The following is a 25,697-nucleotide window of genomic DNA, read 5'->3' as shown; positions in this document are numbered from 1 at the left end:
CTTACATTCCCCAGAATGTACCACATACTGAAACCATTTTGTAGCTGGATATTTGCTGTTCTTCTATGTTAACCAGTCTGGAGGACACAGGTATCATCTAAAACATTTTGCTAAGTCCTTCAGTTGTACTAACATGCATACTGAGTTTTTGATTTGTGTGCTTTAATAATTTCAAACACTGATTTTAGAAGATTTAAAGATACTTTGCATTTTGCAGGTTTCGATAGTAGTTGATGGTGGAAAGAAGGTGGTGGAATTTATGTTCCGCGCTGCTCAGGGAGAAGTGATGAACTACATTTTTAAAAATCGAGAACTCCGTTCTTTGTTTGATCGTCAGTGGCATAAACTGGGCATCGTTATACAACCTCGGGGCATTTCCCTGTACATGGATTGCAGCTTCATTGCAAGCCGGCACACTGATGAAAAGGATGCTGTGGACTGGCAAGGAAGGACTGTCATCACTGCGCGAGCTTCAGACGGCAAGCCTGTGGACGTGAGTTGTGATGTTGGTTGTGAAAAAGAACTGGTCAGATTTCTAAGTTAAAAACAAAATGTCTTATTTAGAGCTTCTTCCTTTAATGACTGTGTAATACATAGCCTTCTCAACTCATTTTCCATCAGGCGTGAGAAAGGTAGCTACGTATTTTCACATATGTTATCATCTATGTATTTTTAGCCTTGTTTTCCAGTCTGTGAGTTTAAAAGAATTAGGCCATGCCTTTAAAAATGAAGTTATTAAAATTAAATTATAGTACAAGAGAAAATATAGTAGAAAAAGTAAGCTTGATAGCTAGGCACTGGAAAGAGAGGAAAGTTGGACTGGTTCCAGATGGTTTTATTCAAGAACAATAGGTTATTTATTCAGCCTCAGAACAGCAACTGCTTGGTACCACAGACTATTTTTCATGAGCTTATAATGCTTTTTCAGGGCTCTAGTGGACTAAAACATAGGCATTAATTGTATCAGTAGGTCATTTGGATGAGAACAGCGGGTTAATAAAACCTTTTCAGATGAAAGTTCCTTTAAAAATTAATTTGACATTCAAATGATAAAGATTTATAATTGATTTCCCTAGAGAAGAAGGTCCATAATCTTAAAAAGTGAGATATATGTAACGTTTATGACTGTACATTTTCTTGAGGGTAGAGTCATGGGAAATTATAGAATCATATAAAAATAATCTGAATGCAGGTGGCCAGTAGAAATTGGCATTGCCCTTAAGCCAAGCACTTAACCGTTAGTTTTTATTTTAGAAGTATAATTCTATGCAGATACATATTTGGTCAGCTAATTTACACACACGCACACACATTTTTCAATGAAATATTATTTTAAGCTGTCTTATTAGACACAGTGAACAAATCAGTGAGAATGCCCTAACTCAGGCTCAGCAATGATCAGGAAAATAGGCCAGAGCAGAAGCCAGTCCTGGAGACAGGTCATCATAGCACCACGGAGAGTGAGCTACTGGGGCATCAGACAGATGTGGCTGTAAATCCTACCTCATCTACTTGACTGCTATGATCTGCTAATTTACTTGTTAGCTGTTAGTATATCTGAGTCTCAGTATCCTCTACTATAAAACTGTTGATGGAATTACTTGTTATCATAATGACTACATGCTGTAGTGCCTGGTATATAGTCAGTTCTCCCCAAATTCATTTCTTTATTCAGAGCCAGACATGTCATTCAACTCAAGCATAAGAAAGTAGGAAAAGGAAAACATGCCTACTCTTCCCACTCTTGTTGAAAACAAATGAAGAATTAAAGTCGATGTCAATACGTGGTGGCTGCCATTAAAAACAGCGTCACTTGTAAGAACAGTAGTTCTAGACACACCTTTCAGAAAGGTGGCAAGGGAGGAAGTAGAGACTAGCGGCTAGATCAACAGAGATGTGACTCTCAGCAGTAGGTGAAGTAGAAGTAGATCGAAAGTCAGCCTCAGGGAATTCTACCAATAGTGTTAGGAAATGGCAGTAGTGAGGCCTGCATGGGCTAGGATTTGGGGCTGGAATCCTGTCCTTATAGGACTAATAAGAGCAAAGTGGGCTCTGGTTCCAGAGAAACAAGAAGAATCTACGTGTACACTGAAATAAATTCATAATCTTTGGAGAGAAACAGCAACGGGAGAGGAACAAATTATTACAAGTATGGAGTCCAGGCTGAGAGCTCACTTTCTGAAGGTTGAATGTCTGTTGTGTTTTAAATTCTCACCCAAGGGAAGAATTAAACCAGAACCTGAGGCTGAAGAATATTGGGTGTGTCCTTATAAAAACACATGATGTAAACATTACAGTGTTATAGTAGTTTCATAGTTTAATATGGAATTAGTTCATCTGAGAATAAAATTAAAGGCATATCAGTGATGCAGCTTTTTTAGCAAATAGTCACTGTTTAAATAAATAAAATATATCATTGTTTTTTAATTTAATTCTTGGTCCTACTAAAAGTTTAAGTGGACTAGCTTTGTATTATCTCCTTACAAGTTCTGTGATTCATAAGATCTTTTGTAATATGAAAACATTTTATTTATTTAGAATGTGTGTTATTAAAAAATTCTAATGATTGGCTTTTATTTTAGATATACTACTTGCATGCTTCTATGAGAAAGAAATAGGTGACAAAACTAAAAGTATTTTTAACAAACAAATTCTGTGTGAAAGACTTAGCCCTAAACATTCTCATTCTAAAACACTGTCAATGAAGGACCAAAGTAATCGATGCGTAACAACAGCATAATTAAACTAGGCTGATTGTAGTTTCAGTGTCATGGGTACTTGATTAGGTTCTAATCTGTCAAAAATTGATCAACTATCTTCAGTTAAGTAAAATAATTTATTTGAAGGGCTTAGCACAGTGGATGGCACGTAATAGAATTTCAATATTTATTGACTATTTTGATAATGATGACAAATAAGTTTTAGTTAAGAAGAAAACTGCTATCTTCCTTCTTCATTCAACATAATGGGTATGTTACTGCCTGGCATTTCATAGACTGTGTAAGACAGTGTATTTAAAGTTTATAAATAAAAAATTAATTTCAATACTCTTACAAGAAATTAAGTTTTATTTCATCTCAGAATTCTGCATTGGCTGCAAATCTTAGGCAGCTCATGAATTCACAAGATGTCCAAAGTTCTTAATGCTTTTTATGAGATGAATTAATATTACTCATCTCAATGTAGAATAATTAGTAGGCCTTTGTTTTCTGTTTTCTTTTTTTGGTGTTAGAGCAGGGATTTAAAACTAACTGCAGATATCAGCGTCCTATCATCATAAAATTAGTTGTTGTAATATTATAGTTGAGACATTCTGTAGAAAGTATTTATTGACCTGAAAATAATGCATAATCTAGCTCTATTATTTTGGGAGACAGAGAAAGAGGTGAAGAGAGAAGAGTAAGGCAAGGAAGAGGAGGAGGAGTGGAAGGATGAGGTTGTTCCTGACCATTATGTGTCTAATCATCATATAATCATATGATGATTATATGATTTAATTATTATTAATTAAATTTTTAAATTTTCAATCACAAAGTAACTTAACATAGCATATTTAAGCATCTAGCATATTGAAATCTTATTAATAGTTTGTACTGTTTACTTGCTCTTATGTGATTGTTTGATCTTGCATTTAAAAGCATGATTGTATTTTCCTCAAACTACTTTAATTTCATGTACAAATGCCAAAAAAACCCCATGAATCTTCTGAGTAAATAGAAAAATCAATTATTTTTGTAAAGATTGATAGTCCTATTTAGGACTATGCCAATATAATATAAAATACATAGGTATTAGATAGAATTCATGAAAAAAAGAAAAACTAAATATCTTTTTTTTCTTATTGGGAAGTGAGCATTTTTTCATTTCTCAATTAAGTCTGGAACTACAGATAAAGCCTTTTCCATCATGTTCTAAGACCTTTGACCTTACTTTTTTTTCCAGGACTTTTTACTTTGATGTAGTTCTCATTTCGTGGGTATATACTTTATTGTGGTAAATAGCAATACTTGTATTTAATTAAATATTTTTATTGTTTAAAACAATTAGCCAAGGGGTGGAATTGCTTTCATTCTTTGATTTCCATTATATATAAATTTATCTCAATAACCTGAATCTATTTTTCAAATGGTAACTAAAATCATGATCCTAAATTAATAAAATATTAAAAATACCTTCCAGTATTTTATTTATTTTAGTTTCTTTTTTTCTTACCAGGTAAATCACTATAGTTCTTAAGTGCCTAAATGTGATTTACTAAAAAACTAATGATATATCTTGTTACTAATTTTTTGATAGATTGAACTTCACCAACTTAAAATCTACTGTAACTCAAACTTCATAGCTAAAGAATCTTGTTGCGATGTATCAGATACTAAGGTAAGTTCATTTTCATGGTATGTGGAGAATGTAGAATGCCAGTTGTCTAGTGTGTGGAGTCCAAGTGTGGGGCAGCACTGAATATCTTCTGGCGAAGACAGGTGAATAATTTTTTCCAAGTAAGAGACCTGTTGGAGAGCTTTCCCATAGTTTCTGTTAACAGCTTTAACCCCAGGGTTTCATCCTGAACTTTGGAAATGATATATCCTTATTTTGGATTCACCATAAATAAAAGAGAATTTATGCCTTTCTCTCTAAACTATGCTAAACAGTAGCATCATCATTCTCCAGTTACAGGGCTTTTACATTCACGATCATACCTTATTCTCACTCATTTCCCTCTGCTAGCATATCTCCCATCCTGGATGGTTGACCTTTGTGATGGATCTTTCATCTGTGTCTTCCTTACTGCCATGGCCCACCTGTGCCTCACTCCTAGAGTGCTGCATTAGTGCCTCAGTGGCCTTCTCCAGCCCTTTTGCTTCCCAGCATAACCAGAATAAGATTCTGAATCACTGCTTTGTCTATTCATTTACTTTTTTCCACCAATCATTTATTACTGAGAAACATTGATCTTCTGGACATTGTGTCAAGGAACAAGGCTAGCAGACATGAATAAGGCACATTCCCTGCCCCCTATTCATTTTTCTCAAAGCCTTTGGTCATTCACTGTTGGCAACAAAATATAAATTTGGTGTTTTAGCCTCTTATTTTGAACATTCCCAACCTTACGGTACAACTATTACTTTCTTGTACCAATCTTCCATTCCAAAGAAATTCTGAATTCAATAACTTCTATATCTCTCATTGTGATGGTCATATGTGTAATCTTATAATATTAGATATAATTGTAATTTATTCAACTGCACTTTAAACTCATTGAAGGGAGTTATACTTTTATACAGTTATACTGTTTTTTAAAAAATTACTAGTGCTTTGTTTTTAGGAGATATTTAAAACATTGTTTCATGCGTTGTTGACTTACAACTACTGAAGGAGAGAGATGGGACACAAAAGTGTTGGAGAGGGACAAATTCTAAGAAGTCTTACATAAAGAACATGTGAAAAGTAAAAGGTGAAAATATTTTTCTTGTGTGTCAGAACCTTCAGAAGTTCTACACGTACTATAAAGATTATGTGAAAATTTTTATCAATAGCTTAGAAATGCTAGAGGTTGAAATATTTTTAACCTCTGTTACTCACTATGGGTAGTAAAATAATAATGTGACCAGCCGATTCAAAGCATAGCTCAGTCTTTCAAACTTTTTGTTTTGCTTGTGTAACTTGGTTTTATAAAGCCTATCTCTAAGCCAGTTTATGGCTCTTATTCCAAGTAAAATGAAAGCCAGCCAACTGTCTTTCTATAAATATCTAAAAAGATAATTTAGAATGCCAATCTACAGACTTGAAATACCTAGACTTCCTGGAGTCACACATTTAAATCTTGAAGATGATAATTCTCCAAAAGTTTTTTTTTCAATAATCATGCTTTTAAGATGTAGGAGCTCTTGAAATAGTAATTTTCTGTGATTGCAAATTAACATAATGATGTTATGATATGTCCAACTAATATATTCTTGTCTAATAGTTACAACTCTTTGTTATCATGTAGTAGACATTTTCAACTCAAATTATGAGAAAACTGTTTAGGGAAGTATAGGTGATAGATTTGATAGAGTAGTTTGATTATTAATAGCTGTGGCATGACCTAACAAATTATGAAAAAAATTAATCATGTTTAAAATGACTATTTAGGAGTTAGTTTTAAAGAGTAGAAAATAAGGCAGGAATTCATCTCATACTATGGAAACAATAACAAAAGACTGCCTGTTTTTCTGCTAGTAATTATTTGGAGGGACAGCACCATTCTGTTAATGATTAACAGAAAATAGAACATGTTGCCTTTTACAAATGTAAGTGTATAGTTTGGAAGGTTAATAATTATAAAAAGTCAATTAAGTGCATCTGCTATCATTCTGACATTAACTGCTATTCTGGATCTTTTTTTTTTTAATGTACTAAATTCAGGAAATTTTCATGTGCTTGCTTAAAAATCTAATTTGTCCTGGAATTTCAAATCAGATTTTTTTATGTTTAAAATTTTATAGCATATTAAAAAGGTGAAATTGATTCAAGATAATCTATAAACATAGTTCTTTGGTTCTATTGATTTGATTTTCTGTTTCTGAAGCAATCAAGTTTCATAAACTACAGACATAGAATGAAGACCAAATATGAACAGAAGGAGGAAATCAGGAACATTTGCTGAAAATAAGTGAGAAATGTGATTAGAATTTTGAGGGCCAATTAATGAAATATGTGTTAAATCAAAATCAGAGGTTTTACAAGGGAAGGAGTCCTTACTTGTACATTTTATATTTCTTTTAGGCACTTCTTGGAGAGTGTGGACAGTTTTATAATAATTTATAGTCATTTAAGTTCCCAATTTAATAGAGTGAATCAGTTACCCAGAGCAAAATTGTGAACTCTAACCGGATCTTGGTTACCTGACTGGGAACTTATGAGGCAGTAACTGGCTGGAAAATCATATCAGATCATATGTGATAAATGGCCTCTTGGGTGATAATCATGTTTTATTCTAATGTGATTTTTAGACTTGTGAACTTAGAAACTCATTAAGATAACTAAACAGCTAATCATTAAATCTGGAAAGAGTCAATGTGATAGAACAAGTGGGGAGACAGAAAACTAGTCACAGTATTTCTGGGTGCTATTTTTTTAGTTTTTATTCTTTTTTTTCATTTTATTTTTTTCTTTTTTAAAAAATATTTTTTATTGATTATGTTATTACAGTTGTCCCATTTCCCCTCTTCATTCCCCTCCACCCTGCACACCCTTTCCCTCCCACATTCCCCTCCATTAGTTCATGTCCATGTGTCTTAAGTTCTTTAGCTTTTAAGTTTCCCATACTATTCTTGCCCTCCCCCCATCTATTTTCTACCTGCCATCTATGCTACTTATTCTCTGTACCTTCCCCCTCTTTCCTTCTCCCACTCCCCTGTTGCTAACCCTCCATGTGATCTCCATTTCTGTGGTTCTGTTCCTGTTCTAGTTGTTTCCTTAATTGGTGTTTATTTTAGGTGTCATTGTTAGTAATTGTGAGTTTGTTGTCATTTTAGTATACATGTTTTTTATCTTCTTTTTCTTAGATAAGTCCCTTTAACATTTCAGAAAATAAAGGCTAGGTGATGATGAACTCCTTGAACTTGACCTTATCTGAGAAGCACTTTATCTGCCCTTCCATTCTAAATGAAAGTTTTGCTGGATAGAGCAATCTTGTCTGTAGGTCTTTGGATTTCATGACTTGGAATACTTCTTTGCAGCCCCTTCTTGCCTGTAAGGTCTCTTTTAAGAAATCAGCTGACAGTCTAATGGGAACTCCTTTGTAAATAACTATCTCCTTGTCTATTGCTGCTTCTATAATTCTCTCCTTCATTTTAATCTTGGGTAATGTAATTGTGGTGTGCCTTGGTGTATTCCTATTTGGGTCCAACTTCTTTGGGACTCTCTGAGCTTCCTGGATTTCCTGGAAGTCTATTTCCTTTGCCAGATTGAGGAAGTTCTCCTTTATTATTTGTTCAAATAAGTTTTCCACTTGTTGCTGTTCCTCTTCCCCTTCTGCTACCCCTATAATTCAGATGTTGGAATGTTTAAAGATGTCCTAGAGGTTCATTCCTAAGTGTCTCCTCCTTTTTTTGAATTCTTGTTTCTTCATTCTTTTCTGTTTGGTCATTTCTTTCTTCTTTCTGGTCCACTCCCTTGATTTGAGTCCCAGTTTCCTTTCCATCACTATTGGTTTCCTGTGCATTTCCCTTCATTTCACTTAGTTTAGCCTTCATTAGTTCATCTAATTTGTGACTAAAATCAACCAGTTCTGTGAGCATCCTGGTCACCAGTATTTTGAACTGTGCATCTGATAGGTTGGCTATCTCTTGGTTGGTTAGAAGTATTGGCTCTGGGGCTTTGAGCTGTTTTTCTGCTTGAGCCATAGTGTTTTGGTCTGTTCACACCTATTATGTATGAGGGGCAGAGCCTTAGGTGTTCACCAGGGTGGGGCAACCCAAGTCCCTGGGTTATGATGCTCTATATGGGGGTGGGATCCAAGAGGGAAAAAATGGCACTTTGCTCTGCCCTCTGTTGTACCTCTCAGTCCCTTCCGCTGCTTCCCCCAAGCAAACTGGGCCTTTCTGGTGCCGATTCTTGCGTGGGTGGGCTTGTGTGCATTCTAGGACCCTGTGGGTTTCTCCAAGCAATAAAGTACTGTCCAGTTTTCAAAGTAATTTGGTTTTATTTTAAAAGTTATACATGTCTATTTTAGAAAACTTGGAAAATACAGCCAAATTCAAAGAAGAAACTAATATCAGCCATGATCTTATCAGAATAAAAAGCCATTGACAATCTTATAATTTTATATTCTGACAATCTTTTTCCATGCATATCTAGTTTGTAGTCCACAAAGCCATTTGTGAACTCCTTCCCCTAAATTGCAAACTCAGAATTCCAAACTGAGGTGAGGAAGGAGCCTGGTAAAGGATGTTGAGAGGAAAGGTTGTGTTTATCCTCTTTAGACTCTCTTCTGGATTGATTCTTTGAGACAAAAAAGTTCATTGCTTTGTACCCAAATTTGTCTTTATGTTGTCTCACATGTACCAAACCCAGTGGATAAGTATAAAATTCACCACTTATTTGTCACTGTGGAGACTATTTTTATAACTTTGAAGGAAAATGGACTGGATTAAGATACACTTTAATTAAATATATAGCAGCTTACCGTGTAAAAAGAATTTATTTTCTACTTTTATATGCCTTTACAATCATCTTGTTGAGTAAACTGTTTTAAAACTTCAAATCACATTATTTTATTTTAAATTCTGTCCCCAAGACACATAGACAGATGTTATTTGTATAAATTATTTTATCGTGACAATGCAATTATTATAAATGTTTGTTATTACTGTACTTGTCATAAAGTCACCTACAGCACCTTTAAAATGTCTCACCAAAACCAACATTTTAATGCATTTCTAGTGTGTTGTCAGTGTAATAAAACACATGGGAGGCTAGTGCTAGTAAAAAAGCGAAGACATTATAAACTTTCACATAACAATGTCAACTTTTGGTTAATTGGAAGATAGTTCCAACAAGTAACCCCAGTCATTCCTACTTTGCTGGGAGCCAGTGTCTGGAATGTCAGGGTGTTTGGAATTTGGCCCATCTCCTAAAGCCTGTTTTTGCATTTTAGTGCCCAGAACATGATGGCATTGGAAGTACTGCATCATTATCAATACCCACTCACTCCAGTAAAGTGTCTGCATATCTGCCAGCCAAGCAAGAACTTAAAGACCAGTGCCAGTGCGTTCCGAACAAGGTATGCTAGGATTTATCTATGCCCATTGAGAGGCCACTCCACACCGTGAGCCAGGATCCTTGAAAGTGGCCCTGGTGCACAGAATGTGTCTTGGCCTTCAGTGCTAGTTGAATCAAATGCCCAAGCCACTCAGTCATGGGGGTGGATTAGGGAAGGGGGTTGGAACTAGGATTTTCTATGTTTTTATCTGGATGGTTCTGAGCCCTTCTGACCTTCTTTTCAGTGTGTGGATTGGAATGAATAGGAAGGTGAAGGGAGGAACCATCTCTACATAGACAGGTACTGAGCACTTAATATGTGACAAGAATATGCTCAGTTGTGGGCATTCACAATTGAAGAAAAACAGTGCCTGGTCTTCAATACTTATACAAGGCCACTACATAGTATTTCTTTGTTATATGGAGACTGTATTTACCCAGTATCCCCACTTATGGCTATCCCCTGTGCCATAAGTTATATGGCACAGGAAATACTCAAAGAATTTGTTTCACTTGCACCAGTATGGCCCCTGTGTCAGGAAGGCTGGGTTCATGGACCTACCTTAACTGCTGTTTGTGGATGTTAGTGGCAGTCATCAGGCCTGAGCTAAAAGTACGCTGAGTGATCTCTTGATGGCTTTCCTCTATGCCCATGGCTGAGGAAAAAAGAAAGAGGAAAGGAAAACTTGTCCCAGTGCCTAGAGCAGGAAGTCCCCTAGCACTGTGACTTAATGCATGCCTTTAGCCTTAACACATTTTGTTAGGACTCCACTCCTGGCTAGAGGAGTGGGGGTAGGGATTGAGTAAAGTTTAGCGGAATCATATACATTTTCCCTAGTGACTAGTGCTGTATACTAAGCTCCACTGAAAGGCAAGTACAAGGTACAGGGGCACCCAGAGGAGCAGCACATGTCCCAGGCCATGAGAGGTCTCATGGAGCAGACGATGAGGGCGAGTAGTAAGCCTCATGAACAAGGGAAGAAGGACAGGCCAGCAAAGGGGCCAGCATCAGCTCGGAGCGAAGCAAAGCTTTGTCTTACTACTGTCAGCATAATATTTATGAACTACTTGTTTTTAGCTCAGGGAGACAGAATGTTTGATAACACAGGAATTCATTTTTGCTCAGGGAGAAGCAGGATCACCTGGAGCACCAGGCTCACCTGGTCAGAAAGGGGATAAAGGAGAACTGGTAAGACACCACCAAACACTGTTGAAATGAAAGTGGATTTGTTAAAAAGTGACTTAAAAATGTGTCCATCTCATTTTTCTATGTCCCATACAAATGCATATTGTTGTTAAAGGCTATCAAGGGCTATATTTAAAGGCTAGTCACTAATAACAGGAAGACTGCATCGGCATTCAAGGATGCTTTTGAATTACTATTAGGAAGCTGGACTAAAATTTTACTACTTCTGGAGACTCAAATCTTCATACCTGTAAACAGTAAGCAAACTTGTGCAGCAAGAAAGTTTGGTTCTTTTTCGAAATACTTGAATTCGTGCTTCTCTTGTCTGCTGATGGGCCCCCACTAAAGAGTCCTTCTTAGCTTAATAAATTTATACTGCCTTTACCTATTTTTCTTACCTCTCCCAATTCCTGGCAACTACCAATCTGTTCTCTATATTTATAGCTCATTTTCTTTAAGGTTCACTTGTAAGAGGGATCATAGAGTATCATACATATTTGTCTTTTTTGTATAATTATTTCATACACATACATGGTTTCTTTAGTCATTCATCTGTGAATGGACACTTGGGTTGTTTTCCCATCTTGGCTATTTTTAAAAATGAGGCAATGAACATGAGGGTTTACATATCTTTTTGAGGTAGTGTTTTTATTTTCTTTGGATAAATACCCAGAAGGGATTTCACTAGATTATAAATAGTTCTAATTTTAATTTTATAAGGAACTTCCACACTGTTCTTCATAGTTGCTGCACCAAATTACATTTCCACCAACAGCACAAGGGTTTCCTTTTCTCCACATCCTCACCAACACTTGTTACTGCCTGTCTCTTTCATAATAGCCATTCTTACAGGTGTGAGGCATTATGTCATTGTGATTGTAATTTGCATTTGTCTGATTATTAATGATGTCAAAAATCTTTTTATGTACCTATTGGCCACCTGTAGGTCTTCTGTGTCCCTCAGATCTTCTGCCTATTTTTTAATCCGATTTTGTTTGTTACTATTGAATTGCATGCAGGTTTGGGATATTAGCCTCTTATCAGATGTATTACTTACAGATAGTTTCTTCCATTCATAAGGTTACCTTTTCATTTTGTAGATAGTTTCCATTGCTCTGCAGAAGCTTTTTAGTTTAATATAATTTAATAATGCACTAGAGTTTTGATAGGGATTGTACTGAATCTATAGATTACTTTGATTAACATGGACATTTTTACAATATCGATTCTTTTAATCCATGAGCATTGATTATCTTTCCATTTATTTGTATCTTCAATTTCCATTTATTTGTATCTTCAATTTCCTTCACTGTCTTACAGTTTTCAATATATAGGTCTTTCACTTCCTTTGTTAAACCTATTCCTATGTATTTTATTCTTTTTGTGCAATTGTAAATGGGATTATTTTCTTTATTTCTCGTTCTGATAGTTTATTTTTTAGTGTATAGAAAAACAAGATTTTGTGTATTGATTTTGTATCCTACCACTTTATTGAATTCATTTATTAGTTTTAAAAGTTTTTTGATGGAGTCTTTAGGGCTTTCTATATATAATATCCTACTGTCTGCCAATAGTAAGTTTTACTTCTTCCTTTCCTATTTGAATACCTTTTATTTCTTTTTCTTCTAAATGCTCTTACTAGGACTTTCAATACTATGTTGAAAATGGTGAGAGTGAACATTTTTGTCTTATTCCTGGTCTTGTAAGGAAGGCTTTCAGCTTTTTACTCTTCAGTTTGATATTAGTTATGGGCATGTCATATGTGGCTTTTATTATATTGAGCTATGTTCTGTCTAGACCAACTTTGTTGAGAATTTTTATCATAAGTGGATGTGAATTTTGTCAAATGCTTTTCTGGAATCTATTGAGATGATCATTTGGTTTTGATGCGTTATTTTGTTAATCTGGAATATCACATGGAGTGATATCTGGATGTTGAACCATCCTTGCATCTCTGAAATAAATCCTACTTGATCATTATCTGTGATCCTTTTAATGTGTTGTTAAATTTGGTTTGCCAACATTTTGTTGAGGATTTTTGCATTTCTGTTTGCATTTGCATCAATATTGGTCTGTAATTTACTTTTCTTGTGGTCTTCTTGTCTGGTTTTGGTATCGGTGTAAAGTTGGCCTCATAAAATAAGTTTGGAAGACTTTTCTCCCTTTCTATTTCTGGAATAGTTTGAGAAGGACTGGTAATTCTTCTTTGAATGTCAGGTAGAATTCACCAGTGAAACCATCTGGTCCTATGCTTTCATATGTTGGGAAATTTTTAACTATTGAAATAATTACCTTTGCTAGTAATCAGTCTGTTCAGATTTTCTATTTTATCATGATTCAGTACTGGTAGGTTGTTTATTACTAGGAATCTATTCATTTCTTCTAGATTGTCGAATTCATATAATTCTTCATTGTAATCTCTTATAATCCTTTATATTTCTGTGGTATCAGTTCTAACATCTCTTTCATTTCTGATTTTATTTGATTCCTCTCTCTTTTTCCTGGTGAGTCTAGCTAACTACTTGTCAATTCTGTTCATCTTTTCAGATAACTAGCTCTTAGTTTACCTGATATTCCCCATTGCCTTTTAGTCTCTATTTCATTTATTTCCTCTCTAATCTTTGCTGTCTCCTTCCTTCTACTAACTTTGGACTTTCTTTGTTCTTCTTTTTCTAGTTTTTTTTGGGGGGTATAAGGTTATATTATTTATTTGAGACTTCTCTTGTTTCCTGAGGTAGGCCATGAACTTCCTTCTTAGAACTGCTTTTGCTGCATCACACAAAATTTGATATGTTATATTTCCATTTTTATTTGTCTCAAGGTATTTTTAAAACTTTTTCCCTTGACCCATTAACTGTACAGTAGCATGTTGTTTAGTATCTTCATATTTGTGAATTTTCCAGTTTTTATGTAATTAATTTCTAGGTTCATACCATTATGGTTGAAAAAGATGCTTATATGACTTCAATCTTCTTCAATTTACTAAGACTTGTTTTGTGGCCTAATATATACTCTGTACTGGCAAATGTCTTGTGCTCTTGAGAAGAATGTGTATTCTGTTGCTTTCATTTTTTAATTTTTGTGTATTTATTTTTATTGTACTTTTTCCATTGCCATTTAGTCCCCTTACACTCCCTTTCCCCATGCAATCACCACACTGTTGTCCATGTTCATGGGCCCTTTCTCCTTTATTCTGTTGCTTTTAGATTGCATGTTCTGATTAGGGTATATGATCCTTTCAGTGTATTGTTAAATTTGGCTTGCTACTATTTTGTTGAGGATTTTCCATCTATGTTCATCAGGGATATTGGCCCATAATTTTATTTTCTTGTTGCTTATTTTTCTTGCTTTCTAATGAGTTCTCTACTGAAGATTCTTCCTTAGCTCCATAACCTTTATTTAAAAAGCTTATCTCTATTGAACACTTTCTCTGTGTAGGACATATTGCTGGTGGTTGCAGGGGACTGAAAAATAAGATTCATTCTATTTTCAAGGATTTTATATCTGGGTGCGGAGGGACATTAGTAGGCTAGTGGTTAGGTATAGGAGAGTTGCAGAGGTCCTGAGAATAGCCTGTGGAGACTGGGGAGAGTAGTATGAGGGAGAGGGAGAGTAAGCTGGATGTCTAAGGATATAATTCTAGGCAATATCCATGCTTAGGGATTTCCTTTTCTTTCTTCCCACTCTTCTCAAAACTTAACTGTTCTGTTTCCCATATTTTAGTGTCATTTCTTTTGTTAGATAACTAGATAAATTGATTTGTGCTGAATTTAAGAGCTGATAGCAGTATTTTGTGGTGTATAATGTGCACATTTTTGCCCAAATTTTTGAGGGAAAAATAGGGATGTGTATTATACATGGGTAGTACCTGAAATACCCTTATCGGTTCTTGTGTTTTGTAATTATTTGTTACATAAAATTCCTTGTACTATAGCATGTTCAAAAATAAATGCTAAAATTTCTTTTGCTTTCAATATCATTATATGAAAATTTAAAATACAAGGGTAGGATTCCCCCAAAGTGGAATCTATTTATTAAAAATTATATACTTATTCTGACATGTTTAAACTTCAGTTACCTTCAGAATGCTCCCCATTTGATGCAATATACCTATGGAGATGTTTTTCCACTGCTCAAAACAGTTTTTGGATGCATCAATTTTGATGCCTTTTAATGCTTCTGCTATTCTTTTGTTTCACCTCTTCTGCATTGGCAAAAATATTTTCCCTTTGAGGAGTTTTTTTCATCAGGGAAACAAAACAATAGCCACTAGGGGCAAGACTGGGTAAATAGGAAGGGTGGGGCAGGGCAAGGTCAGCCCCCACCTGTGTTTTCCCAAGGCAACCCTGCCTGAGCTATAAAGCAATCTGAGACATCTGCTACTTACTTATGTTGGGTTTGGAGATCCTTGGTGAAGTCAAGCTGTGAATCTAAGCTGTTTGATGCTATTGCCAGGCTGGGTGCTCACTGAGGCCAGTTGTTTCTTATTTGATAAGATGTAGGGAGTTGTGAAGTATGAAGTAAGACCAGCCATTCATATGGAAAAGCAGCTTGGGTGGGCCCCGTAAGTTGTGTGGAGCAGAGCCTCAAGGAAACTCCAGTGTTAGGCAGGTTGATGGAGTCTCAGATATGGCATCAGCTTGCCGGGTTTGTTGGGGGCAAGATTCAGAAAAGGGAAAATGGCTTATGTTCACCTTAATGCCAGACACTTCGGTTTCTGCCAGTATACCACTGAGGCCTTTCAAGCTGCTACCCTGCTACTGGAGCTCAGAGGGAGTGAGTCTGAGTAGGTGAGTCTGTGTGTGGGTTCTTTAAGAGGAACCACTTGGGGCTTCAGAAGTTTCCTCTACCAACTCAACCCCTATTGGTTTTGAAGCTAAAAGTTGTGGGGTCTTATCTTCCTGGCACTTGATCCCTGGGCTTGGGGGCCTGGTTTGGGGCTGAAACTCCTCACTCCTGAGACATCCCTCTCGAATTTTTATCCACCACACGTGGGTGTGGAACTGGCCCATTTCATGACTTCACTCCTCCTACCAGTCTAAGTGGATGTGGTTTCTTTAATTCCATAGTTGTCAGACTTCCATTCTACTCGATTTCTGATGGTTTTGAGTGATGGTTGTTCTATATTTTAGTTGTAATTTTGATGTGGTTATGGGAAGAGGCAAACCATGTCTGCCTATGCTGCCATCTTGACTGGCAGTCTCCTGAGTCATTCTTATTAGAGTATATATATTTTTAAAAGACTCATCCTTCCCTCTGTACTCTTTTTTTTTTGTTTAAGTACAGTTGTCTCCATTCCCCCCACCACTCCTTACTATTTAATCATAAGATGTCTCTTACGTTAACATGTAGATAATTTTCTTTTATTTCATTCATTCATCAACAACTGTTTTTTAAATGATGTTTTAAATTTATTTTATTTTTTAGAGAGAGGGGAAAGGAGGAAGAAAGAGAGGGAGACAAATATCAACGTGTAGTTGCCTCTCACATGGCCCCCACTAGGGACCTGGCCCACAACTCAGGCATGTGCCCTGACTGGGAATTGAACTGGTGACCCTTTGGTCCACAGCCCACACTCAGTTCACTGAACTACATTAGCCAAGGCACAACTATTTTCTGAATTTCTACCATTATAATCAAAAGCATGCTAAGTTCTGGAGCTATAACAGTAATAAGAAAGCACAGAACTTATTCTCACTGAGTTTATAATCTATTGATGATTTGTTCTAGGTGCCTTCCTTCCCTCTGTAGTAATGAAAGTGAGTAGGAAACAAATATCTAGGAAGGAGGGAAGTAGTAAAAATAAAAATTACTAGCAAATTTATTGTATACCAAATCTATAAAATATACAAAAATGCATCTTAGAGTTACATGACTTCCCATTTGTGATACATATTTTTTTAAATTTATTCATTGATTTGAGAGAGACAGCATCCAAGAGAGAAAGAGGGAGAGGGAGAGAGACACTGATTTGTTGTTCCACTTGTTTATGCATTCATTGCTTGATTCTTCTACATGCCCTGACTGGAGATCAAACCCACAACCTTGGATAATTGGGATGACACTCTAACCAACTGAACTACTGGGCCAGGGCCCCATTTGTGGTATTTTTTAAAAAATTTTAACATTTGTTTTAACTTCCAGACTACACAAAACTTACCATGGCAAGAAATTTTAGTAGCAAAGCAGAAACAGCTGGGAAAGCCCTAGCCAGCGTGGCTCTACAGTTTGGAGCATCGTCTCCTGTGTACCCAAAAGGCCGCAGAGTTGAATTCTGGTCAGGGCACACACCCAGGCTGCCGTTGCAATCCCCAGTTGGGTTTCCTACGGGAGACACCGATTGATATTCCTCTCGCTCACATCGATGTTTCTCTCTCCGTCATCTTCTCTCTCCCTTCCTCTTTCTCTAAAAGCAATGAAAAAATGTTCTCGAGTGAGGATGAAAAAAATAGCTGGGATAAAATAAATTGGGAATCTCCAAAACAAAAACAAATCATTAATCAGTGTACTTAATTTATTGTTTAATACAAACACCAGCATTTGATTAACCCAGCTGTAACCCTTGCTATAGAACTATTACTTCAGGTGACCTTGGCCATGAAAGTGTTCAGCTTTCCTGGCACTAATAATGTCGGATATATTGTTTTACTTTAAAGTATTGATGATGAATCTTTTTCTGTTTCTATTGTTCTATGTGATTCTTCAACTTCAATGTGCAATAAATAAAGATGGCATTCCTCTGTGTTTAAGTCTGGTCTATAATTTTCCTGATTAGAGTAGCCACACAAAATAATACCTCAATAGCTTGAAATCGACAGCCATTTTTCTCTAAGGCATACTGAATAGTTAATTTTTTGAAATGACAAGAAGCAGTATTGCTAAGGGAAACAGATGTTGTTCTCAGTATTTTCCATGTCTGTAAGATTAAGAAAGAATATTTTAAAGGAGATAGGACAATGTATCAGAAGGAATACTAATTTGGAGCCTGAAACATTTGGGATTGAATCCTGTTCACTGATTACTTGCTTTGAAAATGATCCTTAATAATACCTTGTCAATGGTTCATTGTGAAGGAGTACCATAAAATATATAAAAAGCACTAGTGTTAGAAACTGGCACCTAATAGATATTCAACAAATAAGTTTCTTCTGCTTTCCTATCTATGGTGTAACTGTTCACATGTTGAAAGACAGGTGGAGATAATCCTTTCAGGTTGAATGTAGTTCGTTATGTGACTTGAACAAAAACCACAAAATCTTCATTAGTGAGATAATGCCTTAGAATTTTTTTAATATATTTTATTGATTATACCATTACAGTTGTTGTTCTATTCCCCCCTTCATTCTCCTCCACCCTGCACACCCCTCCCCCACCATTCCCCCACCATTAGTTTATGACCACATGTCTCAAGTTCATTAGATTCTATATTTCCCCTACTATTCTTGCCCTCCCCCTATCTATTTTCTACCTACTGTCTATGCTATTTTTTGTACCTTCTCCCCACTTCTCCTCCTCCCACTCCCCTGTTGCTAATCCTCCATGTAATCTTCATATCTATGGTTCCGCTCCTGATCTAGCTGTCCTATTGGTTTGCTTTTGTTTTAGGTGTGGCTGTTAATAACTGTGAGTTTGCTGTCCTTTCACTGTTCATATTTTTTTATCTTTTTTTCCTTAGATAAGTCCCTTTAACATTTCATAAGGGCTTGATGATGATGAACTCCTTGAATTTGATCTTATCTGAGAAGCACTTTATCTGCCCTTCCATTCTAAATGAAAACTTTGCTGGATAAAGCAATCTTGTCTGTAGGTCTTTGGATTTCATGACTTGGAATACTTCTTTCTAGCCCCTTCTTGCCTGCAAGGTCTCTTTTGAGAAATCAGCTGACAGTCTGATGGGAACTCCTTTGTAGGTGACTATGCCCTTATCTCTTGCTGCTTCTAGGATTCTCTCCTTCATTTTAATCTTGGGCAATGTAATTATGATGTGCCTTGGTGTGTTCCTTCTTGGGTCCAACTTCTTTGGGACTCTCTGAGCTTCCTGGATTTCCTGGAAGTCTATTTCCTTTGCCAGACTGGGGAAGTTCTCCTTTATTATTTGTTCAAATAAGTTTTCCACTTGTGGCTGTTTCTTTTCCCCTTCTGGTACCCCTATAATTCGGATGTTGGAACGTTTAAAGATGTCCTGGAGGTTCCTAAGCCTCTCCTCATTTTTTAAAAATTCTTGTTTCTTTATTCTTTTCTGGTTGGATGTTTCATTCTTCCTTCTGGTACTCCATTGATTTGAGTCCCAGTTTCCTTTCCATCACTATTGGTTTCCTGTGAATTTCCCTTCACTTCAATTAGTTTAGCCTTCATATGTTCCTCTAATTTGTGACTGTAATCAACCAGGTCTGTGAGCATCCTGATCACCAGTATTTTGAACTGTGCATCCGAGAGGTTCGCTATTTCTTTTTCGCTTAGAGTTATTGGCTCTGGGGCTTTGAGTTCTTCTTGAGCCATATTTTGGACTGTTCATGCCTGCTACGAATGAGGAGCGGAGCCCTAGGTGTTCACCAGGGCGGGGCAACTCAGTCGCTGAGTTGCGGCGCAGTCCTGGTTGAACGGTTCGTTATTGTCGGACTTCTGTATGGTTCATTTTTCTGTTCTTTGGCTGTGTCTTTGTTTACTAAACCTTTGTTGTATTCAAACTTGGTTGTGGGAGAAGGCACAGTGTTTCCACCTACACCTCCATCTTGGCAAAAGTCCTCAGAATTTTAATGATTGAATGTTTTTGCATATGAAAATCTTGCTATATGCTACTTGCAGTAAATATTAATAACTTATTGATAGTTAATTTCTTCAAAAGATCACTCAGTGATTTCAACACTTCATTCAAATCTTTTATTTTCAATATTATTCCACCAGACTTCCTAGATATAGTGTACTGTCCTGGTTTTTGAAGAAATTCCTTGCATTGTTATGCTTAGATAATGCGGATTAGGAGCTATACAGAGATAATTATAACTTACTTTTTCTCATTAACTATAAGATATATATGAGTAATCTTGTATAGTTTATTTTTGGTGCAATGAGATAAAATGAGAAAAGTCTTGAGAGTACAATTTCAAACTCTCTTTCCAAATTACATATTACTCATTATAAAGGTTTTAGATTTTGATAATCCTTTCTGTAATCTCTTGAAGCTTTATAAAGAGCGATTATACTTTTACTTATGCCCTTACAGTATGAGTTAAATGGCTAATCTGCATAATTATGTAAGTCCTGTCCTGCCTGAGTCAAAACCCACCAATGGCTTTTTCTATCTTCCTCAAGATAAACACTGAAGCTCCAACCATGGGCTACAAGACTTCACGCAATGTATAGAGTTCTCTCTACCCCATGCCCCATATACCCTGTATTGTCTCTCCTTTTGTTCACTTTGCTCCAAGGTGTTTGCACCAGTTTACGTACATCTGGAATGTTCTGCTACATGCACACTCGGCACTCTTCGAATCCTTCAGGCTCTTGCTCAGGAATCAGTTTAAAATCCTATTCTGACATCTCTATCTTGAAAGCATCCCTTCTTTCTGCCTCTATGTTCTTTCTTTCTTTAGCACTTTCATTGTTACTTGACATGTTATCATTATGCATCTTTATTCCCCCACTAGCATGAGTTCTGTGAACACCATACATAGAACAGCACATAATAGTAGCTAAAAATATACAGAATGAATGAACACAGTACCTCAAGAAAGTCTAAATCATCAACTCACCTGTTTCTAGAACCTATAAAGTCAGTGTCCTAATTGCCCAGGGGGATCCTGCCAAGCAGAACAAAAAGTTAATCTGCTGAGAAAGAGCTAGGTAAATCATAAGTTCCGTTACACTTTTTTTCTTTAAAAAATGCTCCTTTCACACAGTGACCCTAACTAGTTTTAGTTTGATATTGTCAGCTAGTTAATGAAGAATCAGAAATATATGGGAAGAAGACACAGTTTGGGCATGACTTAATGTTTATCTTTATTTCCTCATCCCCACTGTGATGCTTCATTATTCTGATTTATTGCTTTTTAAATTTTTCTTAAAGACACTGACCCTCTTTTATGGAGTAAAATGGCTTGAAATTCAACCACATTTGAACACCTAGATATAATCAGTATTCTATATCAAGGCACTTAATCAAATCATTCTAACCATGCCCTCCATCCTAGACTAAACTCTAGGACATTATTTGAATAATGCCATCCAGAGTTTAATTATTAGTTTAAATTATTAGTTTAATTATTAGTTTTAATAATTATTTGAATAATTACTACTTCTTGTATTCACCATTATAATTTTTCAAATCTTTTAATTCCCTTTATTAGCAAGTACAGTTGGTAACCTAATTACTTAGTAAGCACATTACTTTCTCAGTTCTCTAAGACCATTGCTAATACACTCACCCAATTCAGAGATGTGGTTCTTTCAGAGATTTATAAAATAACAGCTCAACTTCAGCATTCCTGAACTTAAGGGGGAGTGTGATCTGAGCTCTGTTTGGGGAAGAGTTTTCTAGTTCATCTTGGAATTATCTTTTCCAGTTACATACTGAGTTAATTTCCCAAAAAGTATAGGATTTTACAATGCTTACTTTAAGAGAATTAAAATAACTAAAAATTTATTAAGTTTACTTACTTGACTCTGCAGTCAAAAACTTTATACTGCCCCACCCTCTAATCTCACTACATGAAAGTTTCCATTTTGAATAGTCTGATGTGTTAACCCAATGATGACTAGTGATCTCTGTGTTTTCTTTCTGCTACTCATATGCCCATTCTGTAGCCACACCACACCAATAAAAATAGTTGAATGAAAATAGACTCATAGATGGAGAGCAGGATGACAACTGTGGTGGGGGGAGGCTAGGAGGTAGAGTGATTGAGCAAAAAGGAAAAAGGACTCATGGACATAGACAATGGTGTGGTCATTGCTTGGGGGAGTGCGGTATAAGGAGACTAGATGGTAATGAAAAAATATAATAAAGGTTAAATTGAAAAAAGAAGAAAATATGTTTACAGTTTTTTTAAGAGTTAGTATCTTACCTTAGTAATAACTTTACAGAAGTAGGATTTAATATTATGCATTTGAGTTTGTGTCCATAAAGAATATTTCTTCATCCTTTCTATTCCAATATTGAGTATATTGGATTAATTGACAGGTTTTGTTTTTTATCAGTTTTACCCAGTCTGATATAATTTCATATACTCAAGTTCCTTCATAAGAACTTGAAAATGACATTTACTTGTGTTCCTTTGAACTTGAAAATGACATTTACATACAATATCATTTTATAATGTCATTTCATACTCATAAAATTCTCAAATACTTCTTAATTTCTACCAAGAATAGTGGTAGTTAGAGAAACTCATTCACAAGGTTTGTATTGTTTTCCACTATTTCAAGGATAAACTTATTAGACTGAACTTGTGATAGAATCATCAAGGTATGATGATTCTATAAGGCAACTCACCAGCTCCACAGACACAGATTTTTCCAGTTTAGGTGAAAGAACAGGGAAGCTGAGAATTGAACTAACCCAGCATTGGGGTTTTTCCTGAAGGATGCAATGGAAGACCAGGCACACTAAATGAAACAAATATGAATGCCTTAGATTCTGAAATTTCCTGACTTACTTGAATTGGAAGCATCAAGTATTAGATGAGGTAAGAGAAATAGAATAATTTCTTACCTTTGATAAATATAAAAGAAATTACAAAACTGAATTGCATATATCTATCTGAAGACTGTTTAATTTTAGTTTCGATGAACACCTTAATATTTATTAATTATTAATTGTCACAAGTATGGTTTAATGATTTATGGACAATATAAAGAGGGAATTTAGAGCACAGACTTTGCTGCAAGCAAAAGCAACTCATCTATGAAATGGTAGATTCTCATCAGTAACATTAGCATTTAGCACACCTTAGGAAACAGCCTCCTCATGAGCATTTCTATATTTTGGGGTGCAGTTGATATTAAAGGTGAATTTGGTGCTTCTGGAATTTCTGGGGAAAAGATATGTCAATTTGCTATTTGATTAAACTTTGTGGCTGTCTTATACAGTTATACCAGATAGGGAGAATAAATACAGGTCCCGCAGAAGTCAGGCCTGCTTGGATGTGGTTGGCAGGGTAATAATATGGGTGTAATAACTTATAGTTTTAATTTGAGCATTTCACCTAAAATATCATATAGTGTGCTCAAGCGTGATATGGTTATGGTACAGAATCACATGCTAATTATTTTGTGATAAAAGATTTTGTAATGAAAAAGCAGCATTGTTTGTGTATGTAGAATGAGCCTGACAGTTCAGGGTTCAGCACACCACGGGCCTGCAACAGGTCTGCCACAACCACTTTATGACTTTGTGAATAAAGTTTTACTAGAACCCAACCACCCTCATTTGTTTGCGTATTGCCTTAAGTCTGCTTTTGTGCTGCACATAGCATTAGGTAGTGTGGCAGAGGCCATATGGCCCACAAAGTCTAAAATATTTATTGCCTGGCCTTTTGCAGAAAAAAATGTGTTGATCCCTGCTCTAGAGCATTGGCTATTATTCTCAGAGCATCAGGGCTTCTTAATTTCACTATTTTATATATGTTATAGTCTCTTTTAATACATATTTTACTGTAGACATAAATTAAATAAACATTCAAATTAATACAGTACCACATGGGATATTACAAATACAAATACAAGAAATCTATTTTATCCCAGTCAGGGCACATGCCTGGGTTGCAGGCCAGGTCCCCAGTAGGGGACACATGAGATACAACCACACATTGATGTTTCTCTCCCACTTTCTCCCTCCCTTCCCCTCTCTCTAAAAATAAAAACAAATAAAAATATTTTTTAAAAAAGGAATATATTTTAATCCATGCCATAAATATAGTCTTTCTCATAAAATGGTTGATTTTCATGTTGTCTTCTCTAAAACTATGAAGATAATTCTAAATATTTAATTTACGCATAAGCGGTATGTGTTGCGTTCAACATCTTCGTTCAGTTCTTGTAGAAACTTAAAAAAATTGTTAATTTATAAATTAAACTGCAATTACCTTCTTAGTTATGTGTGTGTGTATATAAACTTAAATTGCTGAACTATTAAAGTTTCCAAGTTGATGCTAAGACAATTCTCTTCTTCACTAAAATAAGGTTAGTGTAAGTTTCCGGAGCTGTTCTAGCTGCACTAATTATGAAGTTAGGCCATTGTGTCTCATTATCTAGAAGGCCATGACCCTTGTGGGGGGTATTACTGTAAAGCTGTCACAGGAGTAACTGAAGCTGAATTGGTAGGAAGTTCAGAAGTTATTGTTCAGATGTTTTTGAGTCCTTAAATGTATCTCTGATATCTGACTGCTTCACTGATGTTCCTTTTTCTTTTAGAGATTACTCAACCCAATATGCAAATATTTTACTCCTGTGGCAGTATAAATGTTAGGCTCAGTAAAATCCCACAAACTTTGTTGAACAATGATACCTTGATGCAAATTAATATTTATTTGGGCTTCTACCCTCTTGCTTAATCTTGCTAGTAACACTAATTGAAGATTCTTCTTCCTAAGTTAAAGTTTCTCCAAACGCATGTTTAAAACAGTCTAATTCCTTCAATATGACTCTTCCCCTGAAGAGATCGCTCCAATCCAAATTTGCTTTATACAATTATTCCACCAATCTCTTCCTAAAATATATTTTAGTGATATATGTAATCTGATTGTTTAGATTTCAGATCATTGGGCTTTTCCAAATTACTTTGAATATGGGAATTGTTTTTAAAGCCAAATACAGAATCACTGGAGTACCTAGTCTATAAAATATATTATTGAACTTCTGTACTTCATTTTATAAAGAAAGATTTATATAAATTTATACACTGAATTATGGGAAAGCAGGATATAATTTCCCTGAAATACTCTGAGACAAAATTTACTAAGATTGGTATAAAATACTGTTAATTTCAATGCTCCAAGGTTCCTTTTGGGACCTCTCTTGGTTCCTATTTGGGAAAACCAGGCATAAACTGCTAGTGATTGGCTGGAAGGAGGCTTTCAACTCCTAAAAGGTGCCATCATCAGACTGGATACAGTATAAGAACTAGATGAAGTAATCAACAGGCTCAACCCTGTGAAAAGTTGATCAACTCAGTCTCATTCAAAGGTCATCCATGAGAGTACGAAAGTAACAGGCTAGACAGCTAAGGAACTCTCTATAAAAAAGTTTCTTAGAAAAGAGAGGGCATTTGGGGAAGGGTGAAGGAACTGGAAGTAAGACATGATGTTGCAGAGATAAACACTGCTCAAAACTTTGAGATTTTGCTTCTCTTTCCAGAAGACCAAGTCTGTAGAAAGAGTTTTGTGTGATGATCCATTCTGTACTCTATTTAAAGTTTCAATGAATATAAAGAAATATATCTGCTACTCACAAACTAGTTGGATCTAGTAATTATGGAAATAGAAGGTTCAGCTCTTGGGACCCAGTTCATCAAAATGGTCATGGAATGAGTCTTACAAAATCAATGAGCTTCAGTATCTATGTGAATACTGTCTCCAAGGAACTTACAAGTTAATGTGAAAAGAAAAGCTGTATCTATGGCATTCTAAAAATCAACACAAATTATCCTGGTGAACACCCTCTCATGTTTGTTTACTCAAGGAGTTTTCTTTCTTTATTTTCAAGCAGTTTTATTTGGGTCTAATTTACTCGAGTTGTTCTTTGGCCTCACAGACCATTAAAGAATTCATGC

General features: G+C 35.7%; 1 protein-coding gene across 1 annotated transcript in view; it reads left to right on the top strand.

The window, feature by feature from the left end:
* COL19A1 (collagen type XIX alpha 1 chain) overlaps positions 1–25,697 on the top strand; it is a 341,924-nt gene that overhangs the window by 59,462 nt on the left and 256,765 nt on the right. Inside the window, exons 7-10 of the mRNA XM_037034331.1 lie at positions 218–493; positions 4,297–4,377; positions 9,641–9,766; positions 10,871–10,933. Of these exons, the coding sequence (XP_036890226.1) occupies positions 218–493; positions 4,297–4,377; positions 9,641–9,766; positions 10,871–10,933 (546 nt within the window). The remainder of the gene's footprint in view (positions 1–217; positions 494–4,296; positions 4,378–9,640; positions 9,767–10,870; positions 10,934–25,697) is intronic.

This window comes from Sturnira hondurensis, unplaced genomic scaffold (assembly GCF_014824575.4).
Source record: "Sturnira hondurensis isolate 20B ecotype Veracruz unplaced genomic scaffold, ASM1482457v3 Scaffold0022136, whole genome shotgun sequence".
NCBI lineage: Eukaryota > Metazoa > Chordata > Mammalia > Chiroptera > Phyllostomidae > Sturnira > Sturnira hondurensis.
This window is presented reverse-complemented; position numbering and strand designations above follow the sequence as displayed.